This window comes from Sinohyriopsis cumingii, chromosome 2 (genome assembly GCF_028554795.1).
Source record: "Sinohyriopsis cumingii isolate HCF-2022 chromosome 2, ASM2855479v2, whole genome shotgun sequence".
NCBI lineage: Eukaryota > Metazoa > Mollusca > Bivalvia > Unionida > Unionidae > Sinohyriopsis > Sinohyriopsis cumingii.
Window position 1 is genome coordinate 19,315,274 of NC_142962.1, and position 15,528 is coordinate 19,330,801.

At 34.4% G+C, this 15,528-nt stretch overlaps 1 protein-coding gene across 8 annotated transcripts in view; it reads right to left on the minus strand.

The window, feature by feature from the left end:
- LOC149804420 (ryanodine receptor-like) overlaps positions 1-15,528 on the minus strand; it is a 538,410-nt gene that overhangs the window by 329,061 nt on the left and 193,821 nt on the right. For all 8 annotated transcript variants that reach the window (XR_016415653.1, XR_016415652.1, XM_089940121.1 and 5 more), the window contains exons 31-34: positions 13,448-13,525; positions 4,167-4,225; positions 3,182-3,246; positions 1,786-1,890 (exon numbers count right to left, since the gene is read on the minus strand). Coding sequence is in view for 6 of the 8 variants with exons in the window: in XM_089940121.1 (XP_089796247.1) it covers positions 1,786-1,890; positions 3,182-3,246; positions 4,167-4,225; positions 13,448-13,525 (307 nt within the window). In the remaining 2 variants the exon portion in view is untranslated. The remainder of the gene's footprint in view (positions 1-1,785; positions 1,891-3,181; positions 3,247-4,166; positions 4,226-13,447; positions 13,526-15,528) is intronic.

The window sequence follows — 15,528 nt, forward strand, 5'->3', positions numbered from 1 at the left end:
CCTGTTTTGAAAGCGGTTTAACTACACGTGTTCTGGTCATGAAAAATCGTAAATGATGGCGGACGTAAGAGTGATTTTTGATGAGAGCAAAAATGAGGAGTTTCTCGGGTTTGATCTTGAAAATACTGAGCAAGCTGAGGAAAGATATGTTCATTAGTTGGATATTTTGTGAGATTTCGATTCGGACATAGAAGTTTCTGAGATTGAATCGTCCGAAGATGAGGATGCTGACAGCGCTGATGATCGAGTTCTTGCGGATAAACGTTGCACATAATTTTGTAAATTCTGTATAAATAAGTCGTGAAAGACTTGGACAAATAGGGAAAAAAAATACATCACTGTGTAGACAAATTCATTTGCAATAAATGGTGAAACTTTCTTGGATTTTAATTGGATATAAGCAGAGAAATTAAGGTAAGAGTGAATGCATGTGCACGATGTTTACAAAATTTTCAAACAGGTAAAAACTCTGGGGCACACGCAGCTAGACACAGCTTAGCGCTGCTGGGGCATAGCAGCAGTGATACTGATAACGGGTCTGGGGCTGAATGAGTTAAAGCAATATGGTAATAAAATATAGATTTTATGTCAGAAGCAATGTAGCAATAAAATATGGTGCATGTCAGATATATGATAACTTAATTCCCAAAGCTGAAATGATGCTATAGCACAGTAAAGCTTCCCTAAAACTAAACACATAAATTCTGGCTGACGTAGGAACTCTCCAGCATCAATGGTTTTAATCTTAATATGAAAATTTTTATTAAAACCAACACATGTGACCAGTCTACAGCGAGACAACCAATTACAAATGGACTGACTTATGCAACCAGTCTACAGAAGAAAAAAAACAATTACAGAGGGGCTGAATAATGTGACCAGTCTAATGAGAGAAAACCAATTACAGTTGTTGTTGTTGTTGTTGTTGTGGGGTTTAACGCCATTTTTCAGCACGATAGGCTATACATGGCGGCCAGTATTAATGGTGGAGGAAGAACCCGGAAAACCCCGGAAAGAACCACCGACCCACGAGAAGCTACTGGCAGGCTTTCTCACAGAGGAAGTAGCTTATGTGACCAGTCTAATGAGAGAAAACCAATTAGAGGGACTGGCTTTTGTGACCAGTCTAATGAGAGAAACCAATTACAGAGGGACTGGCTTATGTGACCAGTCTAATGAGAGAAAACCAATTACAAAGGGACTGTCTTATGTGACCAGTCTACTGACAGAAAATCAATTACAGAGGGAGTGGCTTAGGAAAGTTGCATGCACACTATTATTAGCTACATGTTAGTTTACCAGGTGTATGGAATACAAGTTATGATCATCATGAACATCATAAACCATAAAAAAAACAATCCATACATCCAAGTAAACTAACATCTAATGATATTATTACCAAATAAACCTAAATGTCATCTTTAGTGTAACCTGCAAATCTCTTAAATGGCAATATTCACTATCCAGATGAAAATTTACAAACAGTATGCAGTTACCTCCTTTGGGCAAAACAAAAATCCTCATTTTACATATCTTAAATGAAATATTTGTATTGTAGCTTCTGAAGAGGAGGTTGTCTGCCATTTTGAATTACCCAGCTGTGTAGTGACAGTTGTCATATAATAAAAACATGTTAGTCAAAGGATCCAGTTATGAATTTCTGGAGTTCATCCCACTTGAATACTTTTTATCAGAAATACTGGATTTTGTATTGACTAATCACAATCCTAGAATTATGTTTATGAGGTAATAAAATTACAGCATATTGCAAACATTTTCTTTTACCTTCCCTGGATCCGAGAGATACTGAGGCGTGGATGATTGGGGCCAATATAGCTGAAGATGGGCAGCTCCTTGCTGTACCACAGTGTCATCTGCCAGATCATATTGCTGGGTAAAAAAGCACCACACAAATTACAATTAAAGCTCTTATTTTACACTGCTCTATAATGATCAGGAATTTCTCTTTTGATTAGTAGTCCATGTTTCATTCAAAAAAGAATTTAGATTCAAGACATTCACTGAATTCAATTTTTATTTGAAGGTTATCAATGTTCATGGAACTGACTGTTGCTAAAAAAACCAATGAAGAGAATTAACCTTTTTTGGATGTAGTAATAAACCAACCCCATATCCATGATTTAAAGTACCGTAAAAATGCCATTCTGAAAAAACAGCTAAATTTAGAGGCCTATAAATAAATTAGCAGCGAAATTTGTATTGCTGACCATTATTTATAAAGAGGAGGAATTTTAACTATTACCTTTAGTGAATAAAAATTTTAATATAAAATCTATGCTTACAGATTGCTAATGCTTTAATCTTTTCAGTTCCTGGCATCTGGATTAAAAACTAAAATAAGTTTCAGAATGCTATAATCAATTTAAACAATCAAAGATACAGTGTTTTCCAGCGATGCTGCCAAGAATTAGCTGGAAAGGGAAACTCTCCTCATGGCTTCAAAAATGGAAGGGGGGAGCTACAAACAATACAGGGTGATATAAATCTTACACAAAAGACCTGAATACGTCTTATTTTTTTGCTGCCATTTATCCTGTTCTCAGCTAAAATAAATATCTTCAAACTACCCAATCCAAGGTGTATTAGCATCATTCTGCTGACATTTTTACATGCTGATCTATTTCTAATGGCAGTGTGAATGCTGGTCTGAGCTGAGCAACTCTGTTGTTTCCTCTCAATAATTGGAGATGCATCTTAAGAATTAGTCTTCAAGTTATCAATGACACATTCAATATCCTCATCCTAGTCATAAATCCCACAGGAGTGACCCTTTTAGTGATCCATTATGAGGTTATGACCTGCCATTGTCTGGAATACACTAATTAACTTCTGGTCAAACACAGTCAGGCAGTGTGAAAGATGCATGGAAAAGACTATCAGAAAAACAAAACACACCTATGTGAACAAGACTAAAGACCTCATTTTGATTATTTGTACATCATCGAATTTATTTTCAAGGAGTGCTGGTTTTGATAGATGGTAAATAGAAGGTAAATTTTTGCATTATTCATGCACTTGTGAAGCCTGGCAGCATCACTGCTATTCATGCATACATCAGTATCAGTCAAAACAAACCTATATGAAACAAAATTTTACATGGGGACAGATTTCCACTTTCTACAAATGATGTATGCCACTGTGACAACGATGTATTACTTACACACAGAAGGGCTCATATCCCTCCTGAAGACCGCAACAGGTGAAATACTTCAGTGTGTTCACATCCTGAAGAAAAAAAGTAACATAAACCAGATCAGTTTGTAATGCAAGAATTCCAAAAGGCCTTTCATCTTACAATTTGCCAGACAGGGCTTTCAACACAGAATTTCAGGGTCTCATCAGAACAAAGCTGCATACTAAATTAGGTTGAGAGAAAACAATGCCTGGTAAACAAATGCTATGGAAAATAAGATCAGGAGGACTGACCATAAGGGATATCCCCTTTTATCAACTGCTATAAACTATGTAAACTCGTAAATCTCCAATGATGTCAAACATATTTAATTTATTAATATTTCTTGACCTACCCCTGATTTAATACTCATAACATGTAAAATAAAATTCAATTTTGTTTTAGAAATGTGTAAATGTGGGATGAAATTCTGAAGATCAGTAAACAACAAATAGCTTTATTTTTAACATAGCATGCATTTACACTCCAACTTACTTCCTCTACATCATGTCATTATTAGCTTCTAATACCGCTTGACAAAATATCTCAGTGACAGATGCATGCCATCACCGACAAATATCATCTGAAAAAGGTATATTTCTAGCTAAAAATGAGCTTATCAATGTTCCACCACCATTTTGTCACACAACTCATGCTGTCAGCAAGTGTCTATGACATCAAAGGGGTACAATTTGAACTATTATCGGTTTTGTGGCATCTTCGAAGAGTGTATCACAGAAAATATATTTTCACCTCATTTTAAGGCCATTTTAAAGGGCAAAGTGCAAAAAGGTTTTATTTATCCTGTAAGTTTCATGCTATTTGACTTTCATGGCCTGCCAAGGTGCAGACAAATTTGTAATATGTATTACGTATGGATGTAAATGCTTATGAAAATAAGCCAATGAAATTACTGGTATCCAATTAAAGAGAGGACTCAGCAAGTTACAAAAATGTCCTGCAATAAACCTACCTGTCCGAAGTTGAGTTTAGCTTGTTGGTGGGCTCCCAATGATATGGCTGGTACATAACCTGAAATTATAAAATATGTGTATATGCATAGGGTTCAATAACAGAGCAGCACAATCATGGCTATACAGTGCTAATTAAAATTAAATTCTAAAAATAACAAAACTGCCAACAAAACTTAAAGAAAAAGAAGCACAAACATATACTCCTACAATATAAAAATTAAAGGTATATTAAATTCTTGGAAACGAACATAAAACAAAAGATACTGGTTATATATATATATATATATATATATATATATATATATATATATATATATATATATATATATATATATACACACACACACACACACACACACACACACAAATTCTTAAAATATAAGGTTAACTATGTAAACTACATTCCTTCAAAAGGTCCAAGATTTCCTGTATTAATACATGATCCAAAAGCTTCACATTAGATCTACTGTCTGACAGGATGGAAACCAATACACTAAACAAGAATGTATGCTACTGTCAGTGGACACTGGCAAGGTATGCTCTCTGGCTGAGGTTCATCCGTTACGAGGTACATGTATGCATGGGTAAACTTGTACAATTACCACCACATAATTTTTGTACGAGGGGTACCACTCTCCAATGATGGTTTGATGTTCCAATGTTTGTTTATGAAGTTTTCTTTTCATATATTCTGACAAGACAACATAGCATGCTGATTTGAATAATATCTGAAGTCAGTATATGGAATCTTCTGTTCAGAAACAGGTGACTGCAAGGCAGCTTGACTTCTTTATCAGTCCTTTCACTGCAATTAATACATGTGAAAAGGCTTCCAATAGTTGTTGTTGTTGTTGTTGTTATTGTAGGGTTTAACACCATTTTTCAGCACACGATAGGCTATAAATGGCAGCCAGTATTAATAGTGGAGGAAGAACGCGGGAAAATCCCAGAAAGAACCACCGACCCATGAGAAGCTACTGGCAAGGTTTCTCACATATCCACATTGGCCGAATCGGAGACTCGAACCCATGCAGACAGAGGTGAGATGGCAGTGATCCGTAACGGAGAGCACTTTAGACCACTCAGCCACTCAGGGCCCCGCTTCCAATAGTACAGAATACTTTTCTTCCAGATTTTACAAACACATCATGTTCCTCTAAGATTTAGGACATTAACTGGTTCTGAAATTCATGGTTTTGCAAAGCTTTCAGTGTAAAAGGAATCTGAAACAATGATATAAAATCTGTTGTAATTCAAATATTTGAGCAAGGTTGTAGTTTACATGGTAAAATGTAGTTAGGGTGGCAGGGTACAACCAATTTCACTTAGGTAATACTTACCTATTATTAAAATCTCTTTTCCATGCATTAATCCCCAGTTCAGCTCTCATGAATACAGCCTGCCTCCCCCCCATCCCCCCATGACAATGAGACTATACTCAAAAAAAGGGCATAACTCTCCATAAAATAGTGCCTATATGATGGCTGGAGAGCATGCTTATTTCCTGATGATGACCATACAATGCAGTAAGTTTCACAGTAATCCACTGAAAACTTCAGCAGTTGTACTTTTTAAATTCTGCATTATACCAAATCCAGCTGTAAATAAATAAGAGTCCCTTAAAGGGACTGATGATCTTTTATCTGAAAAGATCTTCCAAGAATTCAAGAGAACTTTTTTCTTTTTAACTGATGATTGTATGAAACCATCTCTGATATTCTTGAGAAACAGGCAGCCATATTGGATGTACGATCAGCACCATTTTCATTTAGGGCAAATTATACACCATTAGAAGACATATGGTCAAAACCAAAGTGTTGATATGACAATTAATTCAGGAGAATTAGTGACAAGATTCTCAATATGTTCATTATGACAGCCATGTTTAAGGTCAGATCTGCACCAATCTCATTCAGGGTCAACTAGATATCTTAATTAGTCTTCTGGTGAAAACCCCATATCAGTAAGACTTTCCATTTAGAAGGAGCAGCAACAACAAGATTTTCAAGATGGCTGCCATGCTGGCTTTAGTGGATATTAGATAAGCACCATTTTCCAACTACTCATCTATGAGGAGTAGCATTCAGATTTTCAAGATGGCTAATGTGGTGGCAATGTTAAATAACAGATCAGCATTATTTTTATTCTAGACCAACTAGACAGCATAAGAAGACTTCCAGTGAAAACCCAATGTTGATATGACCAACCATTCAGGTGATAAAAAGATCTCCAAGATGGACAGTGTTGCAGCCATACTGGACATCAGATTGGCACCATTTTCATTTAGTACCAACTGAACATTAAGTCTTCTAATGAAAACTCTATGTTGATGAAACCATCCAGTCAGGAGGAGTAAAGATAACAATGTTTACGAGACAATTGCTATGGTAGCCATGCTTGATGTCTGAGCAACATCATTTAAATTTTCTTACGACTCTATGGTCATGAACTAGTTAAGGAAAGAAGCGTGAAACAACAAGTTCTGTAAAATGTAACAAATAATTTATTTATCAAAGTTATAAATGAAAATATGAGAGGAACTTAACAGTATTATGAAGTGAATCCAAAATAATCATGAAAAATTTATAGAAAAGTCCAAAAGAATGAAAATTTCTGTATAAATTTAAGAATCTGAAATGTCGTGGTCAGCTTAGAATTATGACATTGTCAAAATGGCACTGTCCAAAACTCCTTTGAATAATTCACATTAGTTGAAAATTAATATTATAGTCCAATTGAGCCCCTTTATTTCCACTGAACAATCCATGTTTTTCCTCTCCAAAAATATGTAAAGTACAATAAAAAACACTTCTGCAGACTTAATGTTTCAACAGGAACACAAGAAATAAGAATGACTCAAAAACAGGAATGAAATTTGATAGCTCAGCTCTCTCCTCATATACGCCTTCTATTATTTCACAATATAACCCCAAGTGACAGATCATACTACTGAATAAACATTTCAAAACACCTATTCATGTGACCAAACTTATCCAATGAGAATTAACTTAATTCTTCTACAATACCAGCTGACTAATCTGTTCACTGGGGAAAAGGACAAATCTTGTAAACATGTTTGCTAATAATTATATTATAAATAACTGTCAAGATTATGTAAACATCTGTTTATAGAGCTTATGCAATTTTGCATTGTTTAATGTCTCAAAATAGATCCTATTCACGTACAGTTCCAATAAAAGATAATCGGTACAATTTACAGCCATGAATAAAAATTACACAAATTAGATAAAATCATGTACCAGGAGTTACAAAAAATATAGATATACATAACAATTTCAAACTGACTAGACCTCAAGATGAACATGAGTGTACAGTTTCATGGCAATCCTGCATGTACCATTGGAGGAGTAGCAACAACAAATTTGTGCTAATGAACAAAAAGACATCAGATGACAGAAAAAGGACTGCCCATAAACTCTTTTGGTCTATGACCAGTAGAGCTTAAAAGGTCAATGACCTTACAAACCTGATGCAGCAAAAAACAGTTTAAAATAGGCATGTCTTTAGATGATGACCATAAAATGTATGTTTCAATGAAATCAATAAAGCAAGACAAGATGCATTCACAAGATTCCATCTTCAATTACATTCAGCTGCAAGTCAAAAGGGGCAATAAAGCTAATGTATGACAGCACAGTGATTGGTTGATTTGGACATCAGATAATGACCAAAACATGTACAAAATAAGATAGCTGTACACTGAAAAACTGCAAGATTTGTTGCATTCCCGGGATTCTGTCAAAGAGACTGATGTTCTACTGGGTGAAATAAATTGCTATAATTTGCTATATTATTGGTCTTATCATTTTCATTAGGATCAACTACACATCAGAAGAAGTCTCTCAGAGAAAACCCAACTATAAATTCTACAGAAGTAGTGATATTATGATTTTCCAACCTGGCCACTACAGCCATGAAATTAGGGGGTCTGATTAGCACCATTTGTATTTGGGACCAGCTAGATACCATTTCATTTGGTAAATCCCCCATACTGATAAGACCATCTTACAGAAGGAGTAATGATGACAAAACCTTCAAGATGGCCATCATGGTGGTCCTTTGGCTGTCTGATTGGCAACATTATAATTTAGGATCAAATATCACAATAAATCTTTATGTGAAACCCCTATTAATATTGTCTTCTATTCAGTAGTAATAATGTAACATCTCTATGGTCTTAAATTAAGTAGCAGAAAGGAATAAAAACCAACAAGTTATGGAAAATTCAGCAAAATATTTATTTCCATATAATACAAAAAGAAAATTTAAAAGAAAACATAGAATATTGTGAATTAAATCCCAAACAGTCCTAAAAGTTCTATCATAAGTCCAAATGTAAGAAGTTCCAATTAGGTTCCAGTGGTATTCCAAAAAAGTTCCAATACTGAATGTGTTGATGTGCCTGTAGTCTTAAATGTGCTAATGTGCCAGTGGCCTGGAGTGTGGCAATGTGCTAAGAGTATTTTAATAGTACTGAGCACTTTGTAATTCCAGTGAATCATATTCTGAATAAAATAATCCAAACAAATCAAAAACTGAACAAAAGAAGAAGAATGATTCAGCTTTAGATGTTAAAGCAAGAATAAGTAATTTTTAGATAAACAGGATTATATAACCCTCTACCTGACCCAAGTCTGAGATAACATTTTCTGGAAATAATATGTCACTTAATGGAATTCTCCATTCTAGAAGAGTCTAAGGTCAGAATCAAGACTATCTTTTAACACAAATTCAGGCAAACATGATTATATTAATAATGAACTGAATATTTAATCCACAATCATACAGCAGGGTTCATACAGAGCAGGAGAGCTAAAATTCAATGACTTTTCAATGACCATTTTTCAGTTTTCAATGGCTACTCACGGTATCAGGTGTTCTGCTTCAGTTATTAATTAAAATACAACAGATACAAAAACAATACAAAAATAAATGTAACAAAACAAGAAAGGGAATTATATTTATAAAAAAGTCATTGGAACTGGACACACATGTTAACCATTGCTCTTTACCTTCTATACTTTCTTCTCCATCTGCTATTCCAGTGCTTTAACTTCAGAGCTACTGCCTGAATTTTATCTAATGTGGGCAAGGGCTTCCCACTTGTTAAAAAAATTAGGAGGGATTAGAACAAAAAGGAGGGAGGAGAAAATGGCCATAGTTCACTATTTATCTATCACTTCAATATTGATCTATCTTTTTTTTTCCATCTACACTCTGTTGGAGTCCTAGTGAAATCAAAATCTTTAAAACGCTGTTCCTCACCAGTGTTTGAAAATTGTTCTGTGCTGTGATGCCCCTGCTGATAGGGCATATACATAACTTGCTTAGCCAGCTGGAACAAATTTGGAAATGGTTCCTTATGGTTATTATGTACAACTTTTCACAGCCTATCGGTAATGTCTTTTAGATACTTTACTCCAAAATAAGATTTTTCACTAATATAAGCCCACCTGCTTAAGTGTTACTTTCTTGAATCAGTGCCTTACTGACCACTATTCAAGATTGGCTGTCTGTAACATAGTCCTGTATTAGGATTTTTTAAGTCTGCTTGTCCAGACAGATGTATTTTGATCAAAAAAATATATTTACTTCCTAATTTTATTGTTAGATTATTTATTAGTTTATCTGAATCCTTATATGGCTATATGTAGCTATGCTCAAGGTATTTTGAATAATGCATTTGTAAGAAGAACTATTAACACTTTTGGATTTAATGGGGTCTCATTATTACATATTTTGTGGCTTTTCTTCATTCATAAACCTTAAGATATTATGCCAAAAAGATGAGCAAAAATTGAAATCTAAAAATAGCATGTAATCAAAATTTCCAGACTTTTGGAGATCAGCAGTTGTGTCATCAACAAAAGTGAATCTGCAAACATGTCAAAAATGTAAACACTTTTTATAGTACCCTAAACTAAATAAGTGTGTGATATCCCTACATTTCTTGAAGTTAATTACAAAAACAATCACAGTGCAAACATGTATGCCTGTGTGTTTCCTATCTAGGATAATCTGGTGGTAAATCGTCCTCGATTGTGCATTAGAATTAACCTTGCACCAATTTAATCTGAAGAAGAAAAAAAATCCAGGTGAATCAAAGAATATAAATTTGTGTTTCTATTCATTTTTTCAGTTGCACTCATTCTTGTACCTAACATCTGAGCCATAAATAAAACATCAAGACAATACTTTAAAACACTCCTTAAGAATATGTCCATGACCCATGTGCCAATTTAACTTAGTGAAGTGAAAGAGTGTTAATGACATCATGTGAAAGGAGTGCTATGCATGATATCTAATTACTTCATGTTGTTAGGAAAACAGTGGAATTTTAGCAAATGAGAGAAAATCAAACCAACGTCAAATCATACCACAATGTAAAAATAAATGACTCAAAAGAAAAAATTTTAATTACATTTTATTTTTTTAACCAAATCTCTAAACTTCAATGACCTACAAAATACCAATGACTTTCAAGACCTTGAAATGAGGTGTTTATTTCTCAATGACTTTCAATGACCTTTAATGACCATGAAAACTTGAGTTATGTATTCTGCTGTTTAGAAAATAATGACCACTGTCAGGTAGACAATGAACTTGATTTTGGACAAGGTCAAATACAAAATACAGATATAGATTAGATTCAGTCATTAAGAAAAGCAAACAAATAGTACAAATTATATATACATAACAGAAGCAGCAACATGATTTTCAAGATGGCCTCTATGGCAGAAAAATGTTATGCCTGTGTGGGGAGTTTCATTTAAGACCGACATGGACTTGGGATAAATGTGTTTGTAAGTTTCATGGCAATCTTACAAGTAGTTTAGGTGGAGTAGTGATAACAAAGATGTCCTAACAAAAGGATGACAGATACCAAACAATGGATGATTTGCCATTTTATAAGCTTTCTGGTATCTAACCAGGTCAGCTAAAAATCACAGCAGCACTGTGATTTGTTGATATCTTCAGTTAATGACAATAACATGTACCAGATTCATCAATTAGAGTACAAAGAATGTCACAGTATATGCCCACCGCATGTTTAACAATCTTCTATGTAGGCACTAACAGGGCAAGATTAGCTCAGGAGTATATTGACCAACAAGTCACTATGAACTGGATATCTGACCAATGTATGCAGTCTTTAACTAAATATATTGTGCATATACCATTTTCTCAGTTGCTTTACCAAGAACGTGATCTCTGATGTGAAGACCTCAGAAATGTAGGTCGTTTTATTACCCTAAGTGCAAGTCACCCACCATGTTTGGTTAAGGAGCTTACTCTAAAACAAAAGTTATCTTGTAAAATCCATTTCGTTGTGCCACAATGACCCTTACCAATGACCTGAAAACCAATAGGCTTTTTTGATACTTTAAATACAAGCCTTCTAAAAAGACTGGTCATACTTGGTCAATAACTAAAGTTTTTATGCAAACACCTTTTTTCTACCTGCAGTTAATGATTCTGACCTTTGAACTTTTGACCCTAAAATGAACAGGCTTCTTTGTTAGACAGCATGAAAGTCATCCTAAAATTCTGATGAATGTGCACAATCAAGAACTAAAATTACTGTGCAGACTTTTCATCTACCAAAGACCTTGACCTTGCATTTTTTTACCTCAAAATCATTAAGCTTCTTTCTTATCCAAGTACAAGCCATCCAGAAACTTTGGTCCACTCTGTGTTGTGGAACTAATGTCAATGTACCACAGTGACACTAACTTTCAACCTTCTGACCCCAAAATCAATAGGCTTTTTCCTTTCATCCAGAACTTACCTGTAAGGTTTGGCTAAATCAGGTGCTGTAGAATTTAAGTTATTGTGCAGAAAGGAAACGTTAATGGACAGTCACGTTCACAGTATAACAGACAAAAGGAGGGCAGATAAAAAAATGCATTACTATTTGTATTCACAAGATTCTGCCATATACTGCATTCTGTTAAAAGACAAACAATTCTAACAAAAACTGGAGGACAGTATTTTGTTGATGCGCATTTTCACATAATGATAATAACATGTACAAAGTTTCATGTCAACCCAATGAAAATACTGACACTAGAAGCATTCACAAGATTCTGTCACACAATACAATAACTCTAACAAAAATCACTGGAGCACAGTTCTTTGTCGATATTCATAATTTCAGATGAATAACATAATAATTGCCAAGTTTCATGATGACATATAGAAATCACTGCATTCATGAGATTCTGACATGCACTGCAAGTCCAAAACAGCAATGGCTCTAACAAAAATCAAAATACAGAGATTCATCAAAGTGTGCATCTATTGATGATGACCATCATGTTACCCAGTTTCACAGCAATCATTAAAACTCTAAGACTAGTTACCTTCCAAAGTTAGAAGTGAAATAAAATTTTACAATCTGAGATTTTTTAAAAGTTTTCTTCAAGGTTTTAAAACTTTTTTGAGGTTCAAGAGACAAAGCAGTTACACGATTATCTCCATGATGTGAATAACATTCATTAACAATTTAATAAAGTATGTTCTTAGTTTGTTTCTAAATGAAAATAAAGTGAAAATTAATAAATAATTATAAAACAAATACCTGCGAGTGCCAAGAACTTCACATGCTTTCTCAACCACTTGACTATTGAAAAACCATGTGCAAAAATGCATTTTTGCAGGGTTGATGTAGAGCAGTTCATCGTTTTTCACATTGTTTTAAATTTTCTATTATTTAGGTTTCTTTCAGTGTTTTAACACTTTTGTTAGGTTTCTAAGGTCAAAATGAAATTTTAGGATTTTCATGGCTTCTTAGATATGCTTCTAACCCTGTTCCTTCACAAAATTTTGTTATACACTGCATCCAGGTATAAAGCAATAAAGGGCAATAACTCTTATAAATATTGTTTGTATTACAGAGACATCAATATGTCCTAATTCGGCTGATGATCATTTACCAAGTTTCATTGTCAGCCATTGAAAATTGTGTGACATGTTGTGTTCACAAGATTTTGTCATACCCTGCATTCAGCTGCATGGCTGCATGTCAAAATGAGCAATAACGATTTGTCGACATGTGCATCTTAAGGTCACAATCATAATATTTACCAAGTTTAATGGAAAGCCATCAAAAACTAAAGGACTAGTTGCATTCATAAGGACAGATGGATGGGAAGGTGAATTTAAGGATTCTATATACACAACCTCTTTAATAAAAATTACCAATAACTGGCAATGATTTAGACCTTTACTGCAGACATACACATTAATGTTAACATACCTTCTGATATATTGATCTCTTGGAAGGCAATTTCTTGTCCCAATGAGTCCATCATCAGTTCTCCATTCAGAGAAAAGGCTGAGAAAAAAAAGCTTTTTTATAATCTAATTCCACTGCACTGAGAAATTTAAAGATCTCTACCTGAACTTTTGCATCAAACAATAATTGTCTTTAACAGACAAAAATAAAGCAGTGATGTATTTTGCAAGACTCTTACCTAAGGGCAGTTCCATATAAACATGCATAGTATCCTGATAAGTCAGTTTAAAAACCTCAGATTACTCAAAGTTGAAGGAAAAAGAATAGCAAATATTACAAAATGTACTGACAGGTACTTTTTACATGTGAAACAGCCTTTTTACATGTGAAACAGCCTTCTCATGGTCCAATTATATTTTACTGGAACAACCCTTAATTGGAAAGAACTAAGTTAGGGCTGTTCCATTTAAACATACATGGTACCCAGGGAAGGTAGTTTTTAAAAAAAATATATATACCAGGGTACTTTAATTTTATAGAGTTCACATTAAAATGATTAAAAAAATTATAAACTGCATCTATGGGTGAGTACCCCACGTTAAAAGTGCCTTCCCTTGGTCCCAGGTATGTTTTACTGTGTTTTACCTTATATGTTAATTACTAAGCAAATCATACAGAATGGTGTTGTGAAAAGCAAATTTACATACACATACATGATCACTTCTTGTATACACAGTTTTTGGCTAAACTGCATGAAGTAAAATTCTTGGCCTGAACAGAAGAAATTGTAATATATTAGAGTTGCTTTTGATACATTACACCAAAAGAAGAGATGATTTTGATCACCTGCATACAGTAGTCCCCCTCTTATAAGGCCACCCCTAATGCAGCAGGGAAGTGGCCTTATAATGCGGGTGGCCTTTCTAGAGGGGGATGACAAATGTGAATAGTAAATACATAAAAAAAGTCACAAGTACATTTAATTTTAAATATTTAATATTTTAATTAAAAAATCACATGCATAATGTGAAATAAATGTAAAACAAACTTTGTCATCATTTGCAAAAGAATGCTATGAATAACCACTGATACAGTTTTAAAACTGTCTTTATAATTATGTTACAGTTCACATCATGTCACTTTGTTGGTAACAGTCTAAAAAACAAACAAGTCTCATCACATTAAAAATATCCTTGCTGTCATATCCCCTGCATATATCGTTTAGTCTTTTGTTCCAATCTTCAACAACTTAATTATTAACATCAGCTGATTCGCTGCTAATGACAGAACACTTGATATTGTGTCGCACTTGAAATCTGTGCAACCATCCGTTACTTGCGTTAAAGTCGTCATATCCCAGTTCAACTGACAAATTTTTTGCTTTTTCTTGTCTTTCAAATCAGGACACAAACGTCTCCTGGCTCAAACAATCTTCCTTTCTTCGTCCATTTCACCTTTCCACTTCTGCAGAATTGTTTCATTATCTTTCACGATATTGTTTATCTGAGTCTTCCTGACGTTAGTTTTCTGCAAGGATCCTCGACGACCCCCCCCCATCAGTTGAATTACTTTCACGTTCTCCTCTAACCTGAGAATTTTTATTTTCCTTGATGACATGTTGATCTTTTTGCATTAAGTTATTCATGTTGCCAACTACAATACTGATAAAACAATTTTGTATGCATCTAAACAAATTGCCGTGTGTTTTTAAAGGAAGTGATCTTGTCACGTGATTCGTTAGTCGCAGTCTGGTACCCTATTGTTTTTATACATTTCTTGAAACTGGGTGAGAGAAGCCAAAACGGCTTCGATATGTACCATTAACATCACGCAGATTTGACCTCGCAGCCACTAGGATTCGTAATTTTGACAATTATTGTCAGTAGTAATAGCCACTGATTACCAAAGTGAACAAGCTCAACATCTTACTAAGGGAAGCCATAAAGGCTATTAAACCATTTCCTGCTGACTTGGGTATTGTACATCGATACTGCCACTTCTCAGCTGTTACTACTGTTCGATAATTGTATTCTTAACAATTATCGGAGTGACTAAATCGGACATCTGATGATAACACAGCAGTAAGGCTAATTGGATTACAT